Source organism: Anguilla rostrata, chromosome 9 (assembly GCF_018555375.3).
Source record: "Anguilla rostrata isolate EN2019 chromosome 9, ASM1855537v3, whole genome shotgun sequence".
Classification (NCBI taxonomy): Eukaryota; Metazoa; Chordata; class Actinopteri; order Anguilliformes; family Anguillidae; genus Anguilla; species Anguilla rostrata.
In genome coordinates, this window is record NC_057941.1 from 16,942,740 (window position 1) to 16,969,161 (window position 26,422).

Below are 26,422 nucleotides of genomic sequence, written 5' to 3' on the forward strand. Positions count from 1 at the left end.
GTGTGACTGAATACAGCAAGTATGATTGACAGTATGTTATATATTTTTTAAAATATGCATCTTGCAACGCATCTCAATCCCTCTTACGACACACCAGTGGGTCCCGACCCACAGTTCAGGAACCGGCGTGCTGGAACCGTTAGCTCAGAACACAGAGAACACAAACCCGAAGCCCGATTTAAGAAGAACACGGAACATTGACAGCAGACTGAGTGAAGGGCTCAGAAAAGCAGCTGCGTTTTCAGTGCTTCACAGCTCATCAGCGCTGGCTCTTAGGCTGCCAAGTGTGAATCTCTTCCATAAATCTTTTCCCACAAAGCGCTGCACGTTCTGGAAGATTCTGTCCGCTGCCATTAAAACTATCTGTGCAACACCTTCCCTCGGCAGATCCTCCTGTGCTTAAGGCTTCTGCACGAAGCATCTTCGCGACACCCAAGGCGATCGATGCGCCGCTCCGGCCGGAGGCTGGGAGGAATCGATGACGGGCTCATTGAGGGCGGCTCTACGCGGGGCGTCTGCTTTAAAGGTCAGGGGTTCAGCCCGGCGGGCTCCACAACCGCGCCCCTCGGAGAGGCAGGTTCCCCGCTCCCTGTCTCAGAGACGCTCGGCGACCGACCGACCGACCGACCGACCGACCGACCGACCGACCGACCGACCGACCGACCGACCGACCGACCGACCGACCGACCGACCGACCGACCGACCGACCGACCGACCGACCGACCGATGTGCCAGAGGGTCTCCGCCCGGCGGCTTCTGGGGGGCGGGAGCCGCGTCGGCTGAGCCCCGCCCTCGCTCGGGGGTCATCTTTGGGATGACGCGCCTTCGTCTCCAGTAGCGGTACGCTCTCTCTCACGTTCTTCCTGTTTTCAAGGGGGGGCTCTGTGAGCTCACGAGCGCGAGACTCTGCCGCTGGAAGCGGCTTTCAGCTTTAAAATCTCAGCCGGGAGCGGAAACACACCCGGAAACGACTCGGAGCGGGACGAGGTGGATCTCGTTTCACGCTCGCCTCAGAAACATCCCCGGTAAAACGGCGTGCTGGGGCTCTCCGACACGCCGCTAGCCTCGGCGCTAAAGGAGACCGGACCGGCTGTTTTCCACCTCTCGGGCGAGGCCGTTCGGGGCTCCCGCTCCTGATTTCGCAGTCCTGCTCCGTACCCATCGATCCGGACTCGATGTTCCCCCCCGGCCCGCAGCTCACGCAGAATATTAAAGAACCTGCTGCTCCTGAGCACGATCCCTGTTGTGGTTACTGGGCACTGTGTAAATAACATTCCTCTCAGAGAGATAACACTGAGTCCCTCCCAAACATAAAAATCGAAAGCAAGCGGGACCAGAATGGGGAGACAGGGGCGTGGCCCATGTCAGTAACGCGTCGACTAAATCCTGCCTCAAACCAATTCGCTGACATACAAGAATAAATTGGAATGGCAAAGAAATACTCCCCCCAATTTTTTGTTCAAATTTGCTCATTCTTAATCAACAAATTGTTTTATTTATTTTCATTTGGCAATGTAGATATTTTCAAAGATCTCTAACTAGCACAGAGAAAAGTCAAATACGATCAACTGGATGAAGCCTTGATAATTCCCGCCAGTTCTGTACGGACCCTTCCACCGAGGGAAAGACCAGGGCTCCGCAGCGGCTCGGCCGATATTAATGCTTTCTGAATCAGCGGCTTATCGCAGGCCCCTCGACGCTGAAATAAATTCATAGAGGATCGCAATGAAGCAACAGGCCTCGCCCAGTACTGTGTTGCACCAGGATTAATGGCACTGTCAACACCGGGAGACACGTACATCAATGTCCCGCGGCTAAGCAACGAGGCGAGGGGTGGGGTGGGAGCAGGAGGGGGCGGGGCAAGCGCGCTTAGCGGGGTTTCGCTAGCGTACGTTGCCGCGCCGACGCAACCCCGAGTCTCTCAAGACTGCAACGACGCTCCGTGAAGCGCTCACTAAATTTCATTAAAATGTGATTTTAGATGGGGGAAAAAAATTACATTCGCGTATCTCCGCACCCCCAAGCCCCGCCCCTTCTCACGACCGTAATTTTGTAATCGCAGCTTCTCTTTTTTTCGCCGTTGTTATTATTGATATTTCTGCGGTTGCAGCGCTTTCTCCTCCGCTCCGCTGCCGTTTCAGCAGGAGCGGCCCCTGCTTCCCGCCTCCTCCGTTCTCCGGCGCTGAATTTTAATGCGCGCAGTCCTTCTTTCCTGTTGACAGATAAGCCTGTGCTTTACGGTGGATGAAAGAGACGTGGCCTTTTCAAGGTTGAAAGCGGCGCTCCTCCGGCTCCTCCGGCTCCTCCGTCGAGAGAGAGAGAGAGAGAGAGAGAGAGAGCGCTCTGCGCCTGCCTGTCTCTCCCTGTCTGGCTCCACCTGCCCAGACTGACCGGGGTGCTGCCCAACACCTGTCACTGAGCCGCAGAACGCCAGGGCGGGCACGATGTGACGGCTGCCCTTATACAGGAGCCGGCCCCATCCTGGAGCAGATTCACGTCAGACTGACTGCAGGGAGGTTCCATTTCACAGAACGCCAGCCAAGGCGGAGGCTGGGAATCCGAAACCAGGAAACCCCCCCTCCCCCCCCCCCCACCTCCCTACTCTTGGCCCCGCCCCTGACTCACCTTTCAGTGGTTTGGGGAGGAAGTGGGCGGCCGGCTTGTTCTTCTTCACGTGGTTCCCCTTCATGATCTCGCCCTCTTTGTTCAGACCGAGGTACCAGCCCCTGCCCGACTGCTGCTGCCGGTAGATCATGGAGGAGTACGTCACGTAGTAGTTCTCAAACACCGACTCCTTGAACTTGCACTCCGGCGTAAAGTGTTCCTGCGGGAGAGGGGGAGAGAGAGGGGAACGAGGAAAAGAGGGAGACAGGGAACGAGAGGGAGACAGGGAGAGAGAGCGGGAGACAAGGGAAGAGAGGAGACAAGGGGGGGGAGAGAGAGAGGTAGACAAGGAGAGATGGAGACAGGGAAACAGAGAACAAGACAGCGAGGAAGAGAGAGAGACATTAGAAAAAAAATGAGGGAGCCAGGGAGAGCAGCAGGAGCAACACTCAGACACCCAGGGGAGAAAGAAAGAGAAAACTGATTCTGAGTGCTGTCTCTCACCCTTTAAATATTAGCAGCTAGGATTCTGACTACCAATGTAGTCCTTTCACACAAGAAAAAGACAATTGTACTCAAACATACACGCACGCCCACGCGCACACACACACACACGTGCACACACACACAGTACCACATTACACAAAACAGGTAATTCCATTTGGCAATTTACAATGTCGGCTGTATGGATTGACTCATTGTGAGGCAGCAGATAAGAAACCGACACAACATTCCGAAAATTAAACAGCGATTCGCATTTTCCCCAGTTGTTTAAAGGGTATCGGTGCGTCGCACAGGCAATGTTTGCAAAAAGGGCTGCTCAGTTTATACGCCCAATAATATTAGTTTCAGTGAATAAACCTGGGGTTTTGCATTGTTCGTCGTTGGCCTGTCTGTCAGGGCGTGGAGATAACAATGGGTTTCCAGTACATTTCACAGTAAGCGACTGAAAGCCCGCAGTGAAAAGCCGCTTGAAGCGGAGCTGCAGCAAACGTCTCATTGTCCTCTCATTTAGAGATCTGCCAAACCTCACTCCAACTCCGGGGAGCAATAAACTGGCAGCTACGGAGAAAATGCTGCGAGAAGCTTCTAGATTCAGGAGCTGCTGTTATGAGAGCTCAGCCTGACTGCCTCTAGCAATGACATCATGCCTGCACCCCCCATCCCTCACCTTCCCCCCCCTCAATTCCATTCACCTTCCTCTCTCTCTTCTCTTCTTTCTTTCTCATCTTAACTCCCCCTCTCTTTGCCTTTCCCATCCTCACTCATTTCATCTCTGTCTCTTTCCCTTTTTTTCCCCTCCACCTCTTTCCATTCTGTCTCCTCCCCTCAGTTTTCCCCTCCTCCCCTCAGTGGCGCGTCCTCCGTTTCCGTGCAAGGCGAGGAGACCGCACGCAGCCGCGCTGATCGGGACACGCCAGTCCCCGTCCACGACGCCGCTTCCACGGGCGGTCACACTCGAGGCGCTTCCCACACACTTTCAATCGCACATCTGCTACAGAACGAACAGCTCCACCCATTACTAGGTACTTCATCGCCACCGTTCTCTCAGGCACTGCGACATCAGTGGAATAGGATTAATTCTCACAGCTGGATTTAATCAGAGGAAGGTGTGATGCTTTGTGCTTTGTTCCACTCTCTCAGAACCCATCTCCACATAAACACCGCTCCTTCCGGTTATCAAGTCCCTTCCCCTGCAACGCGTGGGGCACGTATGCGTGAAAAGACTTACGACGGGAGTTTCAACCCAACAGCACAACGGCGCGTTGTTTTTCCAAGCTCCCTTCCCCACATACCAAGGAGCGCTAATTAATTTCAGACTGCCGGGTTATAGAAGGCCGTCCGACTCGTTATTTAACCTGGGAAAGATCGATAACCCCCCCAGGCTCCCGGAAGCTGCGCGCGTTACACGAGCAAGCGCGCGCGTGTGTGTGTGCGCGGCGCTCGCCTTCAGCAGGCGCTGGCCTTCAGCAGGCGCTCGTCTCTTCCCTGACGGCGAGTTAGCGGTGACAGGGATGGCGGGTGGAGGCCGTAGCCGCGGCTCGGAGCCAAGGCGAGGCGGCGCATCGTAGCGTGCAGCAGCTCCGCGTTACGCGGCCCCGTTTCACACCCCCGACCGGCCAGGCGAGGGCCGGGACACGCGGCGAGCCGTCAGGACCGCGTCCCGACCGCACGACGCCGCAGTGCAGTTCACACCGCTCGCTAAGCGTTGGCGCCGACTCGCGCGATTCTGAAGACGGCCGAGGCGCCAGCGCCCTCCGGGGATTCTGGGAAAGGTACAGGCCACCAGCGGCGCAGGAAAAAAAAGAGTCAGCTCTTTTTTTTTTTGGGTTTCGCAAACTCTGTTAATTAAGATGAATTGTCCTGGACCGCACCAAGCCCTCCTCCGCGTTTCGAGCTACGTGCGAACCGAGCTCGCGGGGAGAGAGAGAGAGAGAGAGAGAGAGATCGGCTTATCCAAGCCGGCCAACAAACTGCACGCAGCTCGAGCCCCGCGCCAGAAACCTAGCCGGCGCCGCCGTCGGCATCGACGACCTGCCGAAAAACCCAAAAGCGCGGCCATCGATTGGCTCGGCGGGGCTCGGCGCGATTGACGATGTGTCTCGGGGCCCGTACGCGGCGGCCCGAGATTCGCCCAGCTCGCCGCCAGCGCCGAGCGCTCGGCCAGAACGTCTGCACACAAGCAATATCCCCCCCTCCGATAAACACACACCCTCGCAGACAGCCGGGATCTCTGCGCGCTCTAAAGGGATTATCGGGCAGTTCGGCGAGGCTGGCGTAGCCGCCGCGGACGCCCTCCCTCCCCGCGCCGCCGCGGCTTAAGGTCAGATTAATTAGCCGCAAATCAAACCTTCATCTGCTTTCGGGGACGATTGGATTAAGCTCCGCAATTCCATCTCGTAAAAAAAATATATTTAATTAGAGCTGTGATAACGACATCGACTGAAACAACAGAGCCCTGCAGCCGAGGAAAACAAGGAGGAGATGCCCGGCATGGGGGGGCGGAGGGGAGGGGGAGGGGGGTAGGGGGGTGGGGTGGGGCGGGACTCCCTCACCGACGGCGTGTGACGCACATAGCCGCGCCGAGCAGGCGCAGAAGCGCGCGCGGGACGGATCTCCAAAACAAAGGGAGCGGGCGCCTGAGGGGAGCGGCAACGACTGCGTCTTCCCACCTAACGCCGTGCGTCCCCCATGCATCAAGCTGCCGCGCGCCGCGAAGCTGGCGTGTTTATCCGCCGCGCTGGAAAGAAAAAAAAGCGGTTTGTCAGAAAAAGGGGCGAGCGCCGAGCCGCTCATCAGAGCTCCGCCGGCAGAGCCGCTCGGGTCCCCGGAGGCCGAGGGCGGGATGGCGGGATGGCGTTAATCACCGCGCCCTTCCCGGCGGACCGAGAGAAAACCGCGAGGGAAACGACGGGAACTCTTCCGCGGCTGAGCCCGCAAGCCCCGCTTTCCTCCAGCGGCGGGTCCGGAGGGCGCCGGTAGCTTTGGCAACCGCATCGATTGCTCGAACGTACAGAAAACACTCGCGCTGCGCTAAGATCCGCTCTTCTGTGCGCGTCACATTACGGGCGGCAGCTGTCAATGCTCCGCAGGCTGGACTGAAAGGGATGCACAGTGCGGTGGCTGATAACAGTCCCTAAAACAGGACAATTTAAACCGCAGAAACCTAGCATTGGCACACCTGTGCTGCTCTTCTGCCATGTCAAGCTAAGGGTTTCACAGCAGGCTCAGGCTGGTAAGACCCAACTCACAGGAAACTGGATTAAGCGATCTTTTCTCCTCTGGTATTATACAGCTGGGCTGGGCTGGGCTCACCAGTGAGAAAGAAAATATGCTAATTAAGGGAGGACATTCCCCCCCTCCCCCTTCCAAAAAAAACAAAGTCTGCAGAGAGATGGTCTTAGTCACGTGACTCTCTCTTACAGTCACGATCCATTTCCTGAGCGAGGCGCGCTTTTAAGAAATGCACTTTTTCAAAAATTACCCCATTAAGATACATTAGTTACCATATGACAGGATAAGTGCAAAAATAATGCAATGCGCCTTTTATCCGGCTCAAAACCATTAAACCGGGTAAACACGCTGGACCTGAGAAAGCCATTTTCCATAAAAAAGAAGGGAGGAGAACAAACAAACACGGAGAGCGCATTACTGATACGACACGCGCGCGTTTCCAACACGGCAGCGAGCGAGGGGCTGCTTCGCGGCTCAGAAGACGCGGGGACGTCTGCTTGGAGACGGGCCAGCGTGACGAGCCCTGCGTTTTTGGGAATCCCCAAGTTGCTCGGGAGCCAAGCCGAGCTGGGGGGGGGGAGGGGTGGTGGTGGGGGGGCGGGTGGAGAAGGGTGCGACGCGCCGCTCCTCGTGTTCCCGGGGGGGAGCTAACGGATGCACCTCCGCCGTATGTGTTTGTGTTTGCTCCCTCCCCCCTCCCCGGATCCTGCATCACCGGCGGCTTGGGCTCCTGCCAGCTGCAGTCACATGCTCTGCGGGCTGGAAGGCTGGAGATACCGCACGCGTCTTATTGCGACACTGGAAATTCCGAACACGCCCCTCCCCCTCCCCCTCCCCCGCTCTTCTCCGCTTCCCCTCCCCCACAGGGCATCCCCCTTTCCTGGGCTGAGGAGGGAGGAGCGTGTGCGTGATCGAGGATCTTACAGCGCGGGCATGCACGTGCTGAGCCGTGTGCGTGTGTGTGTGTGTGTGTGTGTGTGCGCGCGTCTGCTTGTGTGGGTACACAGGCTGCATACCAATGAGCTACAAGCTCACATCTTTGTACCCTTCCTCCAGTCCTCCTCGCTCGTTCTCCAACGTCCGAGTCTTTCGCTCTCATCCTCTATTTGATCAGTCTCCGTGAGTCCCACCCGAAGGGCCAGGGGGGCCCGGACTGGGGGGCAAAGGATGCAGTTTAGGAGCCGCTTCAGCCTCTCCACAACCGTCACAATCCATCAAAGCCATGGAGCCTGAGCGTGCTTTGTCCCTCTCTGCCAGAGCCCGCCCCCCATTAAAACCCAGCTTCTGGTGTACAGCACAGCCACCGATGCCTCGCCTCGCTCCACTGGCTGGCATCGCCACGGCGTGCGCTCGCTTCCTCTCTCTTCCACCAGATTAACTCGACTGAATCCAACTAAATAGCTCCATCATCTCTTGTAGGTCCTGCTTTTTTTAAAACCTCTTTCAAAATGGAGTACTTACCATATTTGGCATGTCATCCACCAGCAACTGGCTGATTATTCAGTTGTGGGGAGGGCAGGGGGAGGGGGTGAACATGAATTCTGTGACTGACTCTCACTAATTCTGGGATGAACAGTAATGCAGGGACAGAGAATAAATGAGAATCTGCCCTCTGCTCAGCTGAGTTCTGCAGTAAGTCCCCATAAATGGAGAAGACAAAGGAAAGACTATGGTCTTTATTTCCTCTGCAGGGCAGTGTGAGAGAAAGCTAATCACCCTGCAGGTGTGTGTGTGTGTGTGCCATTCCTGCTGTGCTCTTAAGCTTTACAGATCTATGCATTATTTGCATCCTGAAATACTGATAAATAATGAATATACACACACTAAATAATAGATTTCAGCAGCCCTTTAACAACCCTGAACCACTTCAGCCATAGATTTCAGCCATATGTCTTTAGGTAACCTACGCTCTCTTGGCCTCCTCCCCTGACCAATAATCTGACAGCTCTTTACGCTCCTTAAAATGCTCACACGACGACGACACTCACCGTCTTTGCCCAAACATAGCCGTTATAAAATTAATAAACGCGTTTCAAAGGCCCCCCGAAATAAAACGGCAGAATAAATTCACCTCTGATTATTCTCGCGTCTTTAAAAGCCTGTAAAAACTGGGGCAGAACGGCGAAGTACAGAGGACAGAAGAAAACGCGAAAATGCAAAAATGTTTAATTGATTCGCGCTCTCCCACGCACTGTGACTTCAGTTTTTCGCTGGTACTTTGTCCGTTACCCACTCCTCCCTCTCTTTCAAATACATGAAGAGAGAGAGAGAGAGAGAGAGAGAGAGAGAGAGACTTTCAGCAGCACTTCCTAAAACTAGATGACAAAAGCCAATCAAAGAGACCTTCCTATCAGCCACTAGTCCACGACTGGATTTCCTGCCCCACATCAGAGATTTACAATCATTGTCAACCGGCTATCAATTGAATTTACATTGTGGACCTTGTCGTTACCACAAGAACGAATCCAAACTGCGCCCTTCGCGACGCAGTAAACCTGCTATCAGACTACTCCTTCCGAGCACAGGCTGCACACAAACAGTAATTAATTTCAAATGCAAGCGGTGATTTACGATTCCTAAGAACTCTGATTACCACAATTAAGATTATAAAACGCAACGCATCATTAACGGAGGAGCAGATCGCTACATGGAGCACTTACATGCCACTTTACAATATTAATACGATATCCTGCGCGTTCGAGAACCATCAGTTCCTCATCCGCAGCCCTCCAGGCAATTATACGAGACTATAAAATATTAACGATTTCAAAAACGGAGTAAAACCAAAATGTAACGCGATTATGTACCTGCTTGAAAAAACAAGAAAAAAAAAAATAGGCGTATCCTTCCACTTGTGTACCTTATCACATGTAAATGTCAGGCGAAATCTAAGGGGAAGGGTCCCTGTCACCAATTAATAATTGTGCACCTGCAAACAAGTGTTTCTTTTTTTAGCACGACACACAATATTTTACAATCAATTTGCTCGGAGTCTCGAGTCTTTTTCATTGTACATTCTGTCCCACTGCGAGGACTAAAGCAGTCTATTCTGCTCTTGAAAGAGGGCTATTTAAGACCCAATGCACACAGACAGAGGACGGCTGTCGCTAGCAGCAGCAGCAACGGGCAACAAAACCCCGAAGCGCCTTCGGAAAAACTTCACATCGTTTGTCATTCACGGCAAACATTTTTCCTTTAAATATTGCATCTCTCGAGAGGCGACGGAACATTTCTGGTCTGTAGCGTAGCGCACAGCCCTGCTTTTATTACCATGCAGAGGAAACGTGTAGTACATTACCTTTTACTGGATTGTGAGCCAACTTTATGAAATGAGATCTTTGGTGTGGGTGACATAACTCTAAGCCCATTCCCGACAGATCAATAAAAACCCCGAGGAGGAACAGATATTTTACTGTGAGCATCACTTCTTGGCTGAAGAAGCTTTTATTTATTTATTTTTAATTTTTTTTTTTTTTTTAAAAGATTATCACCTTTCTATTTAACTCCCAGTGGGCTCTTTCCACCCAGAAATCTCACTTATTACAATGTAATATCATTCATTTTTCAAGTGTCTGAATTAACTGAAACCATGGACTGGTGTTACAATCTGGTAATGGCCATAGAGTTCTAACACTGTTTTGATGTCATACTGCATGCGTCTGTGCAAATGGGAAATGGACACGCAAGGATGCCTGCAAGCATTCATGCATCCATGTTGTGTGTCCATGTTGTTACGGTAGCATCCATGTTGTGTAGAGTTTAGAAGAGGCATCCACAACCACCCTGCATCCCTGCTACATTGCTGGCTCTCTTTGATGCTGGAATCAATATGTTTACTCTGTTAGGTCTGACTGCCTCTCCCTGACTCTTCCAAAAGGTTCTAGTTCTTTATAAGAGAAATATTCATCAATTTGAGATATGCTCATTTGAAAAACTGTGGGCTATTTACACCAGTACTGCCAAGAACATTGTGAAATTTTCAGAATTGCTTGTGGGAAATAAGAACATGCATTGGGCTGGCACTGAATTATTCATGACTTTAATAACACATTTAATCAAGGAGGAGACACAGACTGCTAGGGAAGGTCTTGTTCACAGGAGTAAGTTTATAAAACCGTTTCTTTTTATAACAAAACGATCACTGTTGCAGTAAGAGAGTGATGTCAGATCATATTCAGGGCAACAGTTAGAGTAGCAGCATGAATATCTGCCCCTTAGAAAAGGGAGAAGAACTGGAACTGTGACAGGGCTGCCACAATCACGGGGAAAATGACTAAAATAAAAAGCAAAAAGGGTATTTACTTGTTTTGACAACAGGAGTAGTTAAACCCAGCCCACACAATCGCTTTTTGGCACAGTTGCATCGCCATGGAAACGCACTCGTCCACCGGTCAGCCATGCGGCGAGCAGGCCGGCGCACGCACGCGCCACGCCCTGACTGATCGCCCAGACTGATCGCTGTACGCGATGCAGATCGGGAAGCCTGAGGGTGTGCCCGATGCTCTGAAGGACTGCTGCAGCCAAACTCTAATGTAATTCAGGTGAGAAGTTAATCTGACACCTGGATCCTGATTGAGAAGCACACAGCGGGAAGGCGCGCGATGGGAAGGGCTCTGAGGACACGAGGGCTACTCATACTGCTGATCACTAACAGCAAACTCACCTTACTCATACTGCTGATCACTAACAGCAAACTTACCTTACTCATACTGCTGACCACTAACAGCAAACTCACCTTACTCATACTGCTGATCACTAACAGCAAACTCACCTTACTCATACTGCTGACCACTAACAGCAAACTCACCTTACTCATACTGCTGACCACTAACAGCAAACTCACCTTACTCATACTGCTGATCACTAACAGCAAACTCACCTTACTCATACTGCTGATCACTAACAGCAAACTCACCTTACTCATACTGCTGATCACTAACAGCAAACTCACCTTACTCATACTGCTGATCACTAACAGCAAACTCACCTTACTCATACTGCTGATCACTAACAGCAAACTCACCTTACTCATACTGCTGACCACTAACAGCAAACTTACCTTACCCATACTGCTGATCACTAACAGCAAACTCACCTTACTCATACTGCTGACCACTAACAGCAAACTTACCTTACTCATACTGCTGACCACTAACAGCAAACTCACCTTACTCATACTGCTGACCACTAACAGCAAACTCACCTTACTCATACTGCTGATCACTAACAGCAAACTCACCTTACTCATACTGCTGACCACTAACAGCAAACTCACCTTACTCATACTGCTGATCACTAACAGCAAACTCACCTTACTCATACTGCTGATCACTAACAGCAAACTCACCTTACTCATACTGCTGACCACTAACAGCAAACTCACCTTACTCATACTGCTGATCACTAACAGCAAACTCACCTTACTCATACTGCTGACCACTAACAGCAAACTCACCTTACTCATACTGCTGATCACTAACAGCAAACTCACCTTACTCATACTGCTGATCACTAACAGCAAACTTACCTTACTCATACTGCTGACCACTAACAGCAATCAGGATGAATGAGGACATGTAACCTGTCTACAGGTCCTGAGGTTGCCTTTCTTCTGCTGGAGCACTATTTTATTCAATATATACTTCATATTTTATTCTTTTTAATTTAATTTGTATATATATATTTTTTTTTTTCTTCATTGTATATACTTTATTTCCTGTTGTATTGTTTAATGTGATCTATGCAAGTGAAACATAGACAAATTCCTTGCGTGTACAAACTTACTTTGCAAATAAATCTGATTCTGATTCCGATTCCGATCACATTCAAAGCTTTTGTTTGGTTCTTTTCAGACAGCGAGGGTCGGCTTTTCTGACGCCCACACACCTGCGTGTCCAGACAGGCGTTTTGGCAACTCCAAAGCAAAAGCTGTCAAAGTGTCTGGAGGTCGTCCCAGCCCTGTAGATCAGGCGCGGGGCGACGGTCTCTGTTTGATGGAGCGTGGCCGACGGGGGCTCAGGTGTCCGTCTGGTTTGCCGCGAGGCCACTCTCATTGTTTCTCTGTCTCACCGAAAGGCACATCTGGCAGCCAGGGAGACTTCCCTCGCCCTCATCACCAGACGAAATTAACGGCAGGAAAGATGGCCGGGGCAAAATAAGGATGTGAAAAGTGTAGACCGAGCGAAGCAATTATCCTTATCTTTGAGGACAGCCGCTCCAGACTCTACGACTGGAACGGGCCAAAGTGATAGACTCCGCCCCCTATTCTCCAGCCCACCGCCCAGCACCCCCCCCCCCCATGAGGAAATGAGGTCACTCACTGATGTGTAAAGGTAGCCCTCGTTGTTCATAGCCAGGTAGAGCTTGGTCTGTACGCCCTGGATGGCCACCACCCGGAGCCCCACGGGGATGAGATTGAACATGGCTGTGGGAGAGACACGGAGAGGCCATTGGTTCCCATGGAAAGGGCATGTACAATAACATCTATAAAAGACAATAGGGAGTAAGATGTGAAGAGCGACAACATGGAGAATCGGAACACATGAGGCATATAACACAAGCAGTAGTGTATAAGGAGCAGCAAAAAGAGAAGAGCCAACAGGAATAGCACAAGATCAGATTTATGAAGCATTTTCTGGGGCTAAAATACATGCTAAGTGTTCATCACAAGCAATAAGACTGGTTCCTAAGTAGTGCACATTCAATTCAATTTTACACAGCGCTTTTTACAGAGAACTGTCACAAAGATGCTTTACAGATTAGCAAGACAAGAAGACAGAGCAAACAGAGAAAACACCTGACCTGAACCCCCAAATACAAAGCACATGAGGTAAAAACTCCCAGTGGGGAGAAAAACTTCTAAATGGTAGCGAGAAAACACTTCCCGGAGAAAATTCAGGAGGAACCCAACTGTAGAGGGGGAGCCCTTCCTCCACTGGCCGGCCTGGTATAAATGAACTTGAAATGTGATAGAAGAGGGAGGCATTCTCAATGCATATGTATATATTGTGGGTTCTGATACGAGTAGATTTGGATTGTTTTGTTTGATTTTATAAGTTTAAAAAGTATACAAAGCTGCTACAATTTGACAGACATTAAGTAGATTTAAAACTACCGAAGATAAAATTCAAAGGCTTATTTCCATTGCGGTTCTCTAGGGTGCGTGAGATTTGAAAAAAAGGGGTAAGTAGGTAGGCAGATGAAATGCTTATAAACTGCAATGGGGAATTTATCAAGGTGGGTGGGAACTGTGGAAAAGATAATTGCCTGCTGTATTTCTTCCTAGAAGGAGATGCTGTTTCCATGACACATTTGAAATGACACATTTGAACGAAGAGAGTGATTTTCTACTTCAACATCCTTCTCAGAAATATCCGGAAAAAACTAACATTATCAAAAGCTATAGGCTGCCACATGTAATACTATAGATGCGAGATAACAGATTACCGGTTACAGCAAACACTCGCTGTTCCTACGGGAAGGCTGTGTCTCTGTTCTACAACTCTCTGCTTCTGTTGCATTCAAGCCTACTGCGAAGCTGATGTCTCACCATCTCAGTTATCAGTGAACCGTAACTGTTCACTGTTCTGAACAAGGTGTGCGCAAGAGCAGCTTTTAATAGCCGAAGCCATTTTTTCCAGTGCATATTTTACAACCTTTGCTCAAGCAAAATTACTTTTATCAAATACCCTGCTAAATCAACAACTTGCACTGGTGCATTTTTTCCTCTGCATTAAATTTCCAGCAGTTACCCATAAATTTCCCCCGCAGATGAAAACACACGAGGAATATTATACATGGAATAAAAAATGAGGTGTAATGAGCCAGAAATAACCTACAAGGATAACAGATAGCCATACCCAAAGGGGAATACATAGGAAATGGCTCACAAGGAATATCAGTGGAGTCAGTACTGCAAGTGGAATAACCAAGAAAATTACACACGGGCAAAGTCACGTAGGGAAATACAGACAGGGAAACATGGACAGCGTTGGCAGGAGTAATCTGCCATTATTTGTATATATGGAATATTTGTATATGCAACTGTGTGCATTCTTCAACATCCATCGATCAGATTAATCCACAGGAAGTGCTCCAGACATCGAGACAATAATGTGATCAAAGTAAGCCGGTCTGTGGCAGAGTATTGCTCATATTAATCAGGCCAATGCGCTTATCCTACATTCCAAGTTGTTCTGGATAACAGCATCTACTGCAGGAATGTAATGTCATTTAATGTAAATGGCCGATGGCAGAGGGAAGACCTCTTTCTGCCCAGCACTGGCCTACTGTTATCAAATCAGCCTCACAGCTTCACACCACGACCAAGAGGCACAAACACTAGAAGGTACCGGCTCATTGTGAACAGGCTGTGCCCTTTGCAGATATTTAAAAAAAAACATTTGTTTCTATTACTGAAGAAAACAGCCATCTGCCAATCCTTATGCAGCAGTAGTTACCAACCTTGTTCCTGGAGATCTACCATACTGACCTGTAGGTTTTCACTCCAATCCTAACAAAGCACACCTCCTTCAACAGCTGAAAAGACCTGCATTGAGCTGCTAATTAGTAGAGTCAGTTGTGCTAAATTAGGGTTGGTGTGAAAATCTACAGGACAGTAGATCTCCACGAACAGGATTGGTTACCACTGTTATACAGTAAGTTTTTCTCATAAGCAGCACAGGTACTGTCCACCCTTTCCTGTCTAAGTAGTGTTTCCCCCGTGTGCAGGACCCATGTGATGTCATTATCAGCCTCAGTGTGGCACACCTGCCCCAGTGAAAAGGTCTACCATGGGGGAACCGGTAGGAACGGCGAGGAGCTACGAGTACGACAAGAGGGCGGAGAGAGGAGGTGTAGCAGCGAACACCCCCTGCCATCCGTGCCCGCGCCGAGAGATGCACGTCACCGGCGACAAACTGCGCCTCCAAAAAAAACCCAGCAGCCCCCTCTCCCGTGACCGTCTGCCAGCTGCTGGAGGGCCCGGGCCAGGCTGAATCTCAGCGACAGCCAGTCGCCAGGGCTCCGGCTGTTGCCAACGCGGTTACGGCTCTCCGAAATCCAGCGCGCGGCGCCAGGCTCCGCTCTCCGACAGCGCTACAAACGGAACCTTCTGCCTGCCACATTGCCTCGGCGACGCTCCCGCTCCGACGCGGCGGCTTCCCTCCGTTTGCGCTCGGCGGTTTCGTTAGCGCGCCATACCCGCCGTTAATATCACGCAGCCGCAAACAGGGGGGAGCGCTAACGGCTACGGCCAGCGGGGCGGGGCTAATGCCGGAGAGATATGGCACGGGTACGCCGCCCGTCGTCTGAGGAACCCGTCTCTCCACAGGGGGCGGGGCCAGGCCACAGAGGGAAAGCCCCTCCCCCCCCCAGCGCTGCACCACCCTGCAGGGAACACGGAGCCCAGGCAGGATGTGGCTCGGTGGCGAACGCGGCAGGCGGGGACGGTGGGGGTGGGAGTTGTTGTCACGACAGCCCCTTTCCCTGCGTCACCTCTTTATTCCTTCCACCTCTTCAACCAGCTGAGCCCCTCATCCCGGCGCCTGCACGACAACCCCCCCCACCCCCCCCCCACCCAGTGGGCCGGGCGTATGCGGTCTGATCCAGTTCGCGGTAGCGGCTCCGTTCTCCGCCGCCAGCGGGGACCTTCCCTGCCAATCAGCTCCTGCGAGGGCCGCGCGTCGTCCGAGGAGAGGAGTCAAACGCGGCGGTGACAGACCTCATTTCGAAGGGATTAGAAGCCATCGCCCATCAGGGATTTCCAGGCGGAACTCAATTACCTCCACCGCGCGGCGCACCTGAGTCTGAGTGTGGCTTTCATTAAGACCGAAGACGCCGCCGCCGCCTCCGTCCGGTCGCCTCCCGAGCTCGAGTGCTCTCCGCCAGGCCTGATGATCCCTCTCCGCGCCCCTCACAATACATCAGACCGAACGCGTAATGAGAACAATATCATTCCTCCCCATGTTCGAGCCCAATCTAAAACGCGCAAACCCGTGATGAGGCTAATCTTTTTCCGGCGCCTGGAAAAAAAAAAAAAAAACACCATTGTTTCTAATACCTTCCAGTCATGCCGGAACATTAAGGCCCGGCGTCTCCGAAAAGCCAATGGCGGCGCTCTAATTGCGAGACGTGGCGGGGAAGCACGCGCGCGCGCGGCAGACCGTGGCCACTTCCGCGGGCGCCCGGCGCAAAGCGACAAGCGGGTGCGCGGGCTGCTGCGCGGCAAATGAACGCAGATCAGAATCTAAAATGGCTCCCAAGCACGGAGCCCGGGCCGGGAGACGGCGAATTTGCAGGCGGCTCTTTGAACGATCGGGAAGCGGGCGGGACCCGACGGAAATGAATCCCGCCAAGCTGACAGTCGTGTCGGGGCACGACTGCGTGTTCGCCTGCCTGGTCTCGTGATGGTGGGTGGGGGGGGTGGGGGGTGGGGGGGTGTTCCGTTTCTCCCCACAGAGCCAGTGTGAAAGACTGGAGCTGCTGGAACGTGTGAGGTGCAGGTCCCAAGCTGGACAGACTCACAAGGCATAAAATGAATTTCCCTCCAATGACTTTCACTCAGGCCATTATTCATACGAGGCTTTCTGAGGTGCAGACGTCAAGGCTTATTCAAATTTGGAGAAATACTCACATATTAAAAATTGCAAAGACACGAGAAGGGATTAATTTGTTATTGGAAATACAAATGCATTTCAGGGATGTCATAACTGTATTAACCGAATCCATGTATGGTTTATAAAAATCAGTAAAAAAAATCCCATTGTCTCTGTAGATTTTCCATGACGTTTCTAATTTTATTTGCATCTACAAAAGAGAAAAGATCCATAAGAAAGGATGAAAATTAAGTAAAACATTATATCTGGTTGAGCTGGTTTTATTGCAGGTGCTGGGGTATGAAACATAAACACTGAGAGCCACACCTTCGAGAGACACAATGAGAAATGGAGGCAGGTCATCTTCTGAGACTGTAATTAGAGGTTTTCTTTGATGGGGACATTTCAACAGTTTAATCCGATCTCAAAGGCAACAATTTGAAGAATATTACAAAATCAAAAATTTGAAATCTCCCTTTCCTTGCTTTGAAAGGATTTGTTTGCGCTTCCACAAGGGCTGACTCTCCATAGCAGTGTATCCTGCAGTCTTGCACACACAGCTCGACAAATTCCCATTTCTAATGCACTTTTAAGACTAAACACAAAATAAATCCAACCGTGAGGGAAAAGAATGACACGGAAGCGTAATTCAGAGTAATCCTCAAAGTGAGCTGTTGATTATTCAGTTAAATGTCAGACTGCTGTGGATACGAAGGAAAAGGGAGTGAATCATCTGTCATTTGAAAGATTCCTTTAAAAACAAACATCACCCTTTGAAAACAGTCCTTAATTGCAAATTCCAATGTTGCATAACATTCCCACGCATTTGCTGCACAAAATCAAAATGAGTGGGACATTTGCTTCTGGTATTTAATCGAGATTATTCAGACAAACATGGGGCTTGCGCAGGAAAAGTGGAATGCACATTAATGGGTGCACATTCACAAATCTATCACAAATAAGGTGCGTGTCGCGCACGTGCTCCTGCGCGTGAGGGCGCACGTGCCGCGCGTTACGCGTGCACGTGCGCGTCCGGCCGTCTGCATGCGCGAGCGGGTCCTCACCCGCCAGCACTGAATGAGCTCCAGGAGGACTGCACTGCAGTCGCCATGGAGACAAGAGTACCCAGTTCCTAATAACATTTTATTTATTTATTTATTTATTTATTTATTTATTTATTTATTTATTTTGCAACCGGTGTGAATGGCCTCGCTTTCTTTCTCCCCGTCTTCACGAGCTTTTTTCGTTTTCTTTCCAAAGTATAAGAAATTGAGATACGGGAGGCTGGTTGTTAACGAAACACAGATGTTCTAACATCACCACGGAAAGGTGCAACTACAAGCCAATTTTAGGCGTGCAGAGAGACCAGGAGAGAGTTTTAAAAAAAAGATTATTTTACAAACATTAAACCCTCGGTCTGAAGACACGATGATTTTCCCCCTCCATAACCCGAGGAGGCCCATGGGATTGCTGGGGGGGATAATTTAAAGATTACAGCGCCCCTTTTCCGCTCTCCTGAGGCATTCTGGGGTGTTACGAAAGGCTGACTATTCCCAGGTCGGAAAAAAACCAGGGATGCTTAAAAGCAGCGCACCTGCTTGATTGAATTTCCTCTAATTGGCAGCAGCTGGAGCGGGGCGTCCGCCCGGCGCTGGCGCAGTAATTAAATTGGGCTGGTCGGCGTGTAATGGCGACGTGCACCAGGCTACCGGGTGACGCAGTCGCCGCTGCTCGGTTACCTGGGGCGTGGGCTCGCAGTCGCAGCCATGCTGGAAGCACGGCTCGTCCCGTTCGTTAGCCGTGCGTGATTCAGACGAGCTCCCACCACGGGAAACTGGATAATAGCATGCCATGTACTGCTAACTTTTCCCCCAAGAGCAGTCCTGCATGGCTAATGAACAACACTAGGCAAACTCGCTTCAATTAACTAATACGAGCACTGAGCAGCACTTGCGCTCAGCAATGACTAATTCGATAGTATACCGTATAAGTTGCCTTCGGCCCATCGATGAGCAGCAGGGCCAGGCCTCTCAGGGTGGACGTGGGGGGGATGGGTTGAGGGTCTCTGGGTAAGCGTGACAGCTGATGGTTGCTCCAGGGTACTGAAGTAATACAACGGTTTTCAGCTGCACAGTATCCTCAGGGGATGAGCAGGAAGCTCCTGAAAGTCACTGAGACCTGCGCTGCCAGAAGCGTGGCATGGCTGATTTAACACATGGACTGGTCCCATCAACCAGCTTCGGCTTTACCAGGGCGAATGAAACTCCCATGATCCCCTTCTGCTGGGGATTCAAAGACAGCTGCACCAAAAGATGTCGGCCACAGTTATAGAGCGGGGGATGTGAATGGAAAGCGGGGAAAGTATTTTGTTAACCAATGAAAGATTAAGGAGCTTTCTGGCACTTAAATATTTTTATTTTGTTCTCTTCCTCTAATAGGTCCACATCTATCCCTATTAGCTCCCTGAACTACTATGTTAAAATACAGATGGATACCCTACTAAACCAGTCTTACAACCTCTTTGCAGAAAAGGGTAAAGAGACGGAGTACAGCAACTAGCACACAAATGCATGACTTCAGTGCAGCGCCTCAAAGAAAATGTATCTTCGTTTGGTGGTGCCTCGTGGTAACAGTGTTCAGATGACCTTAACACAAGCTCCAGCTACTGAAAGCTGAAAAACCTTACACCCCCTCCTACAGTCCTAATTTTAAAGGAAATTCTTCGCTTCTGATTGGAGGTGAAGTCCAGGCACTTGCCTTAGAGCTGGAGACAGGCCAGCATTGGGTCTGATACCGTGTGCCGCAGCTCACGTCTGTCCGTTTGGCTCCAGCTCGTGCTAGCCCGGTTCCAGCGCTACAGTTTCAAAGCGGCACTGTCATCTGTTTGATATCACAAAATAACCGCTCTGTTTCACATCTAGAGAATCATTAGGCCTGAGAGTGGACACATGGTGTCCTTTGGCAAACATGGCCGTTTGGGTCAATTTGGCAGATACAGTATGCAGGAATAACTGTACCAGACTAGGAAGCGATCATCCCAGGGAACAACATACATTCTTCGGACTCCGACAAGTCACCTTGGATTGACAGTGGAAGTTCATAAAACATATTCAGTCCTAAACATTCCACCACATAAAGGAACTCCCATAAATCCCAGCGCATGCTGCGGGCAGAGCCTTTTTTTTAGAATTTCGTTCTCTCTGCTGCTTTTTTACTAAGCTGATCCCAGCTCATTTTCCACTCATTTTCTGTGTGAAAGGGTGTGGAGACCAGCCCTGCAGGAGGGGGGATGGGAAACGCACTGGCACAGGGCTGAGGGAGGGAGGGAGGGAGGGAGGGAGGGAGGATTTGGAGCTGAGCTACTGCACTGAGCAATGAGCTCATGTGTGAGAGCCAGGGAGGGAATCTGCCAGCTAAAGCACAGAGAAGTTGAGTTTGTAAGGTTAGCATGTGAAAGAGAGAGGGAGGGAGGGAGAGAGTGAGAGAGAAAGAAAGAGAGAAGTTGAGGATAACATGACGTGAGACAAATAACTATAAGTGTTGATACGTCCATGATCGTTAACGGCACATGAGGTTCATTTAATTATTTTCCTAGATTTCATTTTATTTTCCCAATTTCCGATTTCCTGAATATCACATAAAACATATATTCATTTGATATATTCACTTTATTCATCCACTCATTCATATACATTCATTCACTCATATTATTTTACTTTAAAATCAAACTTGCTCAGGACTTTTATTTTTGAGAAAAAATCCACTCGCAGCTGACAAAAGCTGCAAAATGGAGTCGCAGCTTTGCAAACATGGAAGAGAAGGGGCCTGGAATTTGGAGAGGAGTACCTACTGAATTAACAATCATAGTCTGTGGTTCAAAAAGTGGGTAAGAGATCTCTGCCTCAGCTTTTAATTTGAAAAATAAATTCGATCTGATGAATAATAACTGAATTACAGTGAAATGAACTGGCTTAGTATCATCTTTCGCATCATGGGACGGATAGTGTTAAGCTTTTTTGAGGGCTTGAAAAAGGCAACCGTGTCAACGGTTTTGTTTTTTTTTTTTTTACTTTTGGGGTAGTAATGTTATAGGTAGAGCTTCGTAAGATTGACAAGCTGCGTAGCGGTATTTACTTTTGTTTACAACACTAATTCTTGGTCTGTTCAGCTAACTTGACACTTATTGATTATGAATGGGCCGTTCGTCTCTTCTTGGCGATATTGCACTTTGTATTCCTGAGGCTAACACTGATGTTCTCCACGTCTGTAATTCGCTCTGGATAAGAGCGTCTGCTAAGTGACTGTAATGCAATGAAATATTGCTGCAGCTTGACTCAGTGAGGAGGCAGACGCTAGGACTTTCACCAGTTGAGGGCGCTTGGTGGGTATCTGTGGATCGCGTCATTATATTTTGTGTTTCAGAACATCAGAATGTGCAGTTTTACACCTTGTATCCCTTTAAATAAAGGCCTTTCAAAGAAATACTCTAGCATCCCCAAGATTCTCTGGGTTCTGTATTAATTACAAGATACTGTGTTAATTACTGAATTCAGTTCACATTCTCTGCATTGCTGAAACAATAGGGCCTTTTAATAAAATTTGATTTGAATTATTTGATATAGAGCATACAGCTTCCTCTTAAATATTTTAATTCCTTCCACATATTCATACAGGTTCTACAGGAGAGAGAAAACAGCTCTTGAATTGGAGAAAGGGGAAAAAAAGAAACTTTGGAGTGCTGTCCTCACGGTGTTGGAGCTGACTCTAGCTATTGTCTTAACAATCTTGGAGATGACTGACAGTAGATATTGAATTAACAGTGCTAGAGATGACTGACAGCAGCCATCTTCTTAACAGTGTTAGAGATGAATGACAACAGCTACAGGCTTAACAGTGTTGGGGTTGACTGACAGTAACCCTTTTCTTAACAGTGTTGAAGATGACAGAGTAGCTATTGTTTTAACAGTGTTGGATATAACAGAGTAGCTATCGTCTTAACAGTGCTGGAGATGACTTACTGTAGCCGTTGTCCTCCTCCTTTGTTCCGTCAATGGTTCCATCTGCCTGGAGTTGCAGATGGAAGCCCTGCCGACTGTACAGCTTCGTCACAATCCCCTTCAGCTGGGGCTCTGTGAGGAAAGGAGAGGCTGAGAGTGAGGCAGTGTGGTGAAATCAAGATGGCTGAACAGCTCATCTCTCTCATGAAAGCAAACAAAAAAAGGGTCATTTTGTGCTACTGCAGCGCCGGCACGGTGCAATTTCTTCACCTCCTGAGGAAAAAAAAAAATCTCTGCTGCTAATGGAGTACACCTTAATATAGTTTTACGCTTTTCACATCCCCCCAGTTTTTACCTCTGTAAAGCGTTGCCTGCATGATAAATATGCACAGACTATTTCAAGTGTCACAACTATTCTGTTCTCAGTCAGACAGAGGGGAGGAGGACTTGTCATCCTTATGTTTGGGGCTTTGATTTCAATTACAACAGGATGAGATACACAGTTATGCATCATAATGCATCTACTTCTCCAAAATGCCAGCCACTTCCCATAATCACCCTGACTGGACTGCAGCAAGCAGGAATAATAGGCCCACAGAAAGCTAGGCTGCGCTCTCGATGTTGCTGCAAACAGCAAAAATACATGTACGTAAACATGGAGGAAGGGACAGAGTCCCTGTTTACTAAGGCCAGCACCATTTCAGCTCCTGTCTCGTCATATATATGTGCTGTGCTATTCATACAAATGATTTGTTTCTGAGAAGTGATGTGAAGTGAATTTTGCGTGCATGTGGATTTACCAACAAACAGCTGTGGATTTGAGAACCAACTGGTACGTTCTTTTAGGAGCCACCTTACGCAACCCCTGCCCCCCTCGATGTCGTCCTTGGCTAGCATTCCGGGCCTAGCACACCCCAAGCAAGCTGTTGATTAAAAACACGATCACGAGCACAGAGGCACGTATCCGTGAGGGGCAGGGCCCTGCACAAATAAGCACGCAGACATCTCCCCCCCCCCTTCCCTGGAAAAGAAGAGGCTGTTCCCAATGCAGCACAGGGCGAGGGGTTGGGGGTGGGTGGGCACCGTACAGCGGGCAGACTAGCCTCGCCAGGGTCGCGTTTGCTGACAGCAGCTGCTTGATCCTCTCCCGGAAAGGGCTGCTGCGCTACGTGGCAGTGCCATCGCATGCACTGCGGGACGGTGCAGGACACGACTTTAAAACTGCTGCAATCGCTCCTGCAGAGTTTGCATGAAAACGCAAGTCTCTTAAGAGTCCAGAAATCAATACGCACAGCATTGCAAATGTATTATGATTTATAATACAGTTACACACCATAGTAGTACTTGTAGAGGTGGGTATAGTCACATCAAACATGGGTGTGGCTCTTTGTAAGCACAATTGCATTGCCGCTGGGGGTGCAAGCATGCTACTTTTTTTAGCTAACACAGTCGCTACTGTCCAGCTCCCTAGCACTATGCCACGATGACCCTTCAAACTGGGTGCCATCACGTACCATTCAAACAGTCACTGCAAACAGTGCAGTGTCCCTCGAGTCTTCCACATGCAGACCCAAGACTATAATATGTACACGGTAACGACACAGAAATGAGACTGAGTCAATGCGGAGGTCTTGTTTTCCTCCGGTTTTAGCTGCAGTGAGACTGAGAGAGAAAAAAGCCAGTCTCCTATAAGTGCTCTTTCAGTTCCCATAATTCATATGACCGCACAAGTCCGGGGTCACATCAATGGAACTCAGATTGAAAAATATTACCGAACATCAAATGGCCTTTTCAATAAATCCATTAGAAGTACCAGTAGTAACAGTGGAAGTAATAGTGTTAACGATAGATTTACTGTTTAGAACGATTTTCCTATTGCTCGAGTTTCTCATCCATGTTTGTGGGCAGGTTCCCGCCCGGTGGAGGGAAGGCCGTGTACCTTGAGAGCAGCTAAGACGGATTAAGGGTGAATCGGACGCAGGAAAGGGTCGTATGTGATGCTGCGTGACCACATGGTCCAGCTGTGAGTGTCAGCAGCCAGTATGATCACTCTCTGGGCTTAGAACCAGATAAAGCACAGAACTGGGTCTGAAGCACAGATGCACTTCTGGTTAAAAAACAGCACGGATGTGATTGTATTAAAAAAAGTAAACAGGCTTGTTCAGCAAGCATGCATGGTGGATTATTATAGTTTATTACAACAGACTCCTTACAGACTACATGGTAATACCACCTGGAGCTTTTCTTCCAAGCATAGAGGCAGGGGGGATGTATTTTGAACCTTCTCTTTTTATTAGTAAAAGCTTGGGCGTGAATCTGTCATTATAGCTCTTTTCAGTCATGACATCAAACACAATATTTAAATATGTTTAAGACCAAGCCTAACCTTTATGCTTTACCTGAAACTGTATTGAAGAACTGTTTTTTTTCTACATATTAGCCATTGGCAATATGCATACATTGGGCAGAAATCTGCATCATGATGGATCAGCATGACATTGTTCTTGTTGTTGTTATTACTATTATTGTTGTTATAGCTGTTATTGTTATAGTTTCCATTTTGTCAATCATTGCAACAGATGATGTTAATGATGATGACAATGAGGAGGGTGAAAGAAAAAACAACACTAATGATGATTGTTTCATGATGCGAGTCACAAAAAAGGGACAGATAGCAGACCTGGTCGCCGCCGTCTCCGCTTCTTGGACCCGAAGAGTTTCACCCGTGAGAACACGCTTAGCCGACTGGGCTTCTCGCATGTCCCTTTCCCTTTATTCGGACTGCTAACGCAGCGGCAGGCATTCGACTTCTCCCGCTCCCTCGCCTGCCTCTTTTGCCGAATGAGGGAGCTGGCAATCGCTGCGGCCATCGCCAGTTTGGCGGCTGGCTAATGGTCCAACTTCCAGAAGAAAATGTTTTACCCTCCCACCGTCCGCGGGGGGTTTACACTGACACTGATTTTTATAAGTTTTGAGATTAAAACCATCCACAGTCGTATTTAAATACGTAATGAAGTCATTGTTGCAGTTTGTGCTGCGGTTGTGTTTAATTGCCAAAAGTACTGCATAGACAGTACATATGTCTCAAGTATTGTCTCTTTGCAATGTCAATGAAAACTGTATCACCAGTTTTTCTAAATATTCCGGTTGTGGAGTATCATGCTCGACCCTATCCTGGGCGTATCTCGACAGCGGTGCATTTTGTCTCCGGTAAAAAGCAGTCCTCACCAAAATACGTTTAGAAGCATCTTCCCATACACACCTTGCAATTAAGGCAATGCTGTGAAACGCAAAGGTGTCGACTTCACAAGTGAATGCACGCTTAAAATCGTCCGAGGCATGCTAAAAATAAAAACAGTCATGTTCCAGCAAAAGATGCAATGCATAATTCCTCGGAAGCTCCGACAGCACAAATGAAAAAGAGGCGCAGATGTTTTAGAGCAGCTTCTGATGCGCAGCCAGGAAAACAACGGTTAACAGGTGGATATTCAGATATTGTGTTTTTCTCTTGTTAACAGCAGACCTGTTCAATAATGTTTTGAAATTATGTGTGTGTGTGCGCGACAGAGAGAGAAAAAGAGAGAGTGAGAGAGAGAGAGCGAGAGAGAGAGGGGGCAAAAAGCTAGAACGAAAAATAAAATAAAATAATGTGAACTGAATACGAAAATACGAAATAGTTGATGCAGAAAGTCTTCTCTTTCTCTCTTCCTTGATTCAAAGACAAGGCGATCGCATTTCTGAAAACACGTAGCCTAACTGCGGTAACCGGTTCCAGCACAGAAGCGCACGGTCTGTGCAGCCGTCGGCATGAACAGCATTCACTGTACGAGTGACGACGTTCTGTGAGCTCTAAGAAAACAGCATCATTACGCTCCAGTAGATCACGATTCGATAACTTCAGTTGTAGTTTAAACTGCAATGAAGATGAAGGAAATTAAAAGACGGTCATGTTAAAAGCAATAGATATAAGAAAAAAGGAATACAAGGCAGCCCCTCTCGTATGTAAAATTCAAATGTCTTCTTGCGGAACCTCTCGTGAGAATAAAAGTATGGGATGGAATCGCAGCTTCTCCAGCTTGCCAGATCTCTCTTAATATCACAAAGAAGCAAAATCCGCAAACCAGTTAAACTGTGGAATGATTTCACTATAATGGAGACCCCGCTGCGGCATCATAAAGGCGGTTAGGTCCGATTCCTCATTGAATAACTGCTCACGGTCCCTCGCTGCGCTCGGGTAGGTGGTGACAGACACCCAAACAAACGTGACCGTGGTTATCAAGCAGGCTACCTGAGACACTGTCACGACTGTGTCATTTTACGTTTCAAGTACGCCTCTTGTGCAAAGTAGTATCAGCTACTGTCATGGTTACCCCAAGCAACGGGTAGGCTACTGAAACCTGGAAGCAACAGCTGAAAACCTAATCTGCGGAACACGTACGTGAACTAACGTGTATTATATACTCATTCCCCCTGCTAAATGTCGATTAACAT

At 49.1% G+C, this 26,422-nt stretch overlaps 1 protein-coding gene across 12 annotated transcripts in view; it reads right to left on the reverse strand.

The window, feature by feature from the left end:
- LOC135263070 (fibroblast growth factor 13) overlaps nucleotides 1–26,422 on the reverse strand; it is a 112,801-nt gene that overhangs the window by 2,068 nt on the left and 84,311 nt on the right. For 11 of the 12 annotated variants that reach the window (XM_064350664.1, XM_064350661.1, XM_064350658.1 and 8 more), the window contains 3 exons: nucleotides 21,953–22,063; nucleotides 12,660–12,763; nucleotides 2,626–2,824 (listed from right to left, as the gene is read on the reverse strand). In XM_064350664.1, the coding sequence (XP_064206734.1) occupies nucleotides 2,626–2,824; nucleotides 12,660–12,763; nucleotides 21,953–22,063 (414 nt within the window). Of the gene's footprint in view, nucleotides 1–2,625; nucleotides 2,825–12,659; nucleotides 12,764–21,952; nucleotides 22,064–24,611; nucleotides 26,165–26,422 lie in introns of those variants that run through there. The other variant, XM_064350667.1, reaches the window with a different exon arrangement.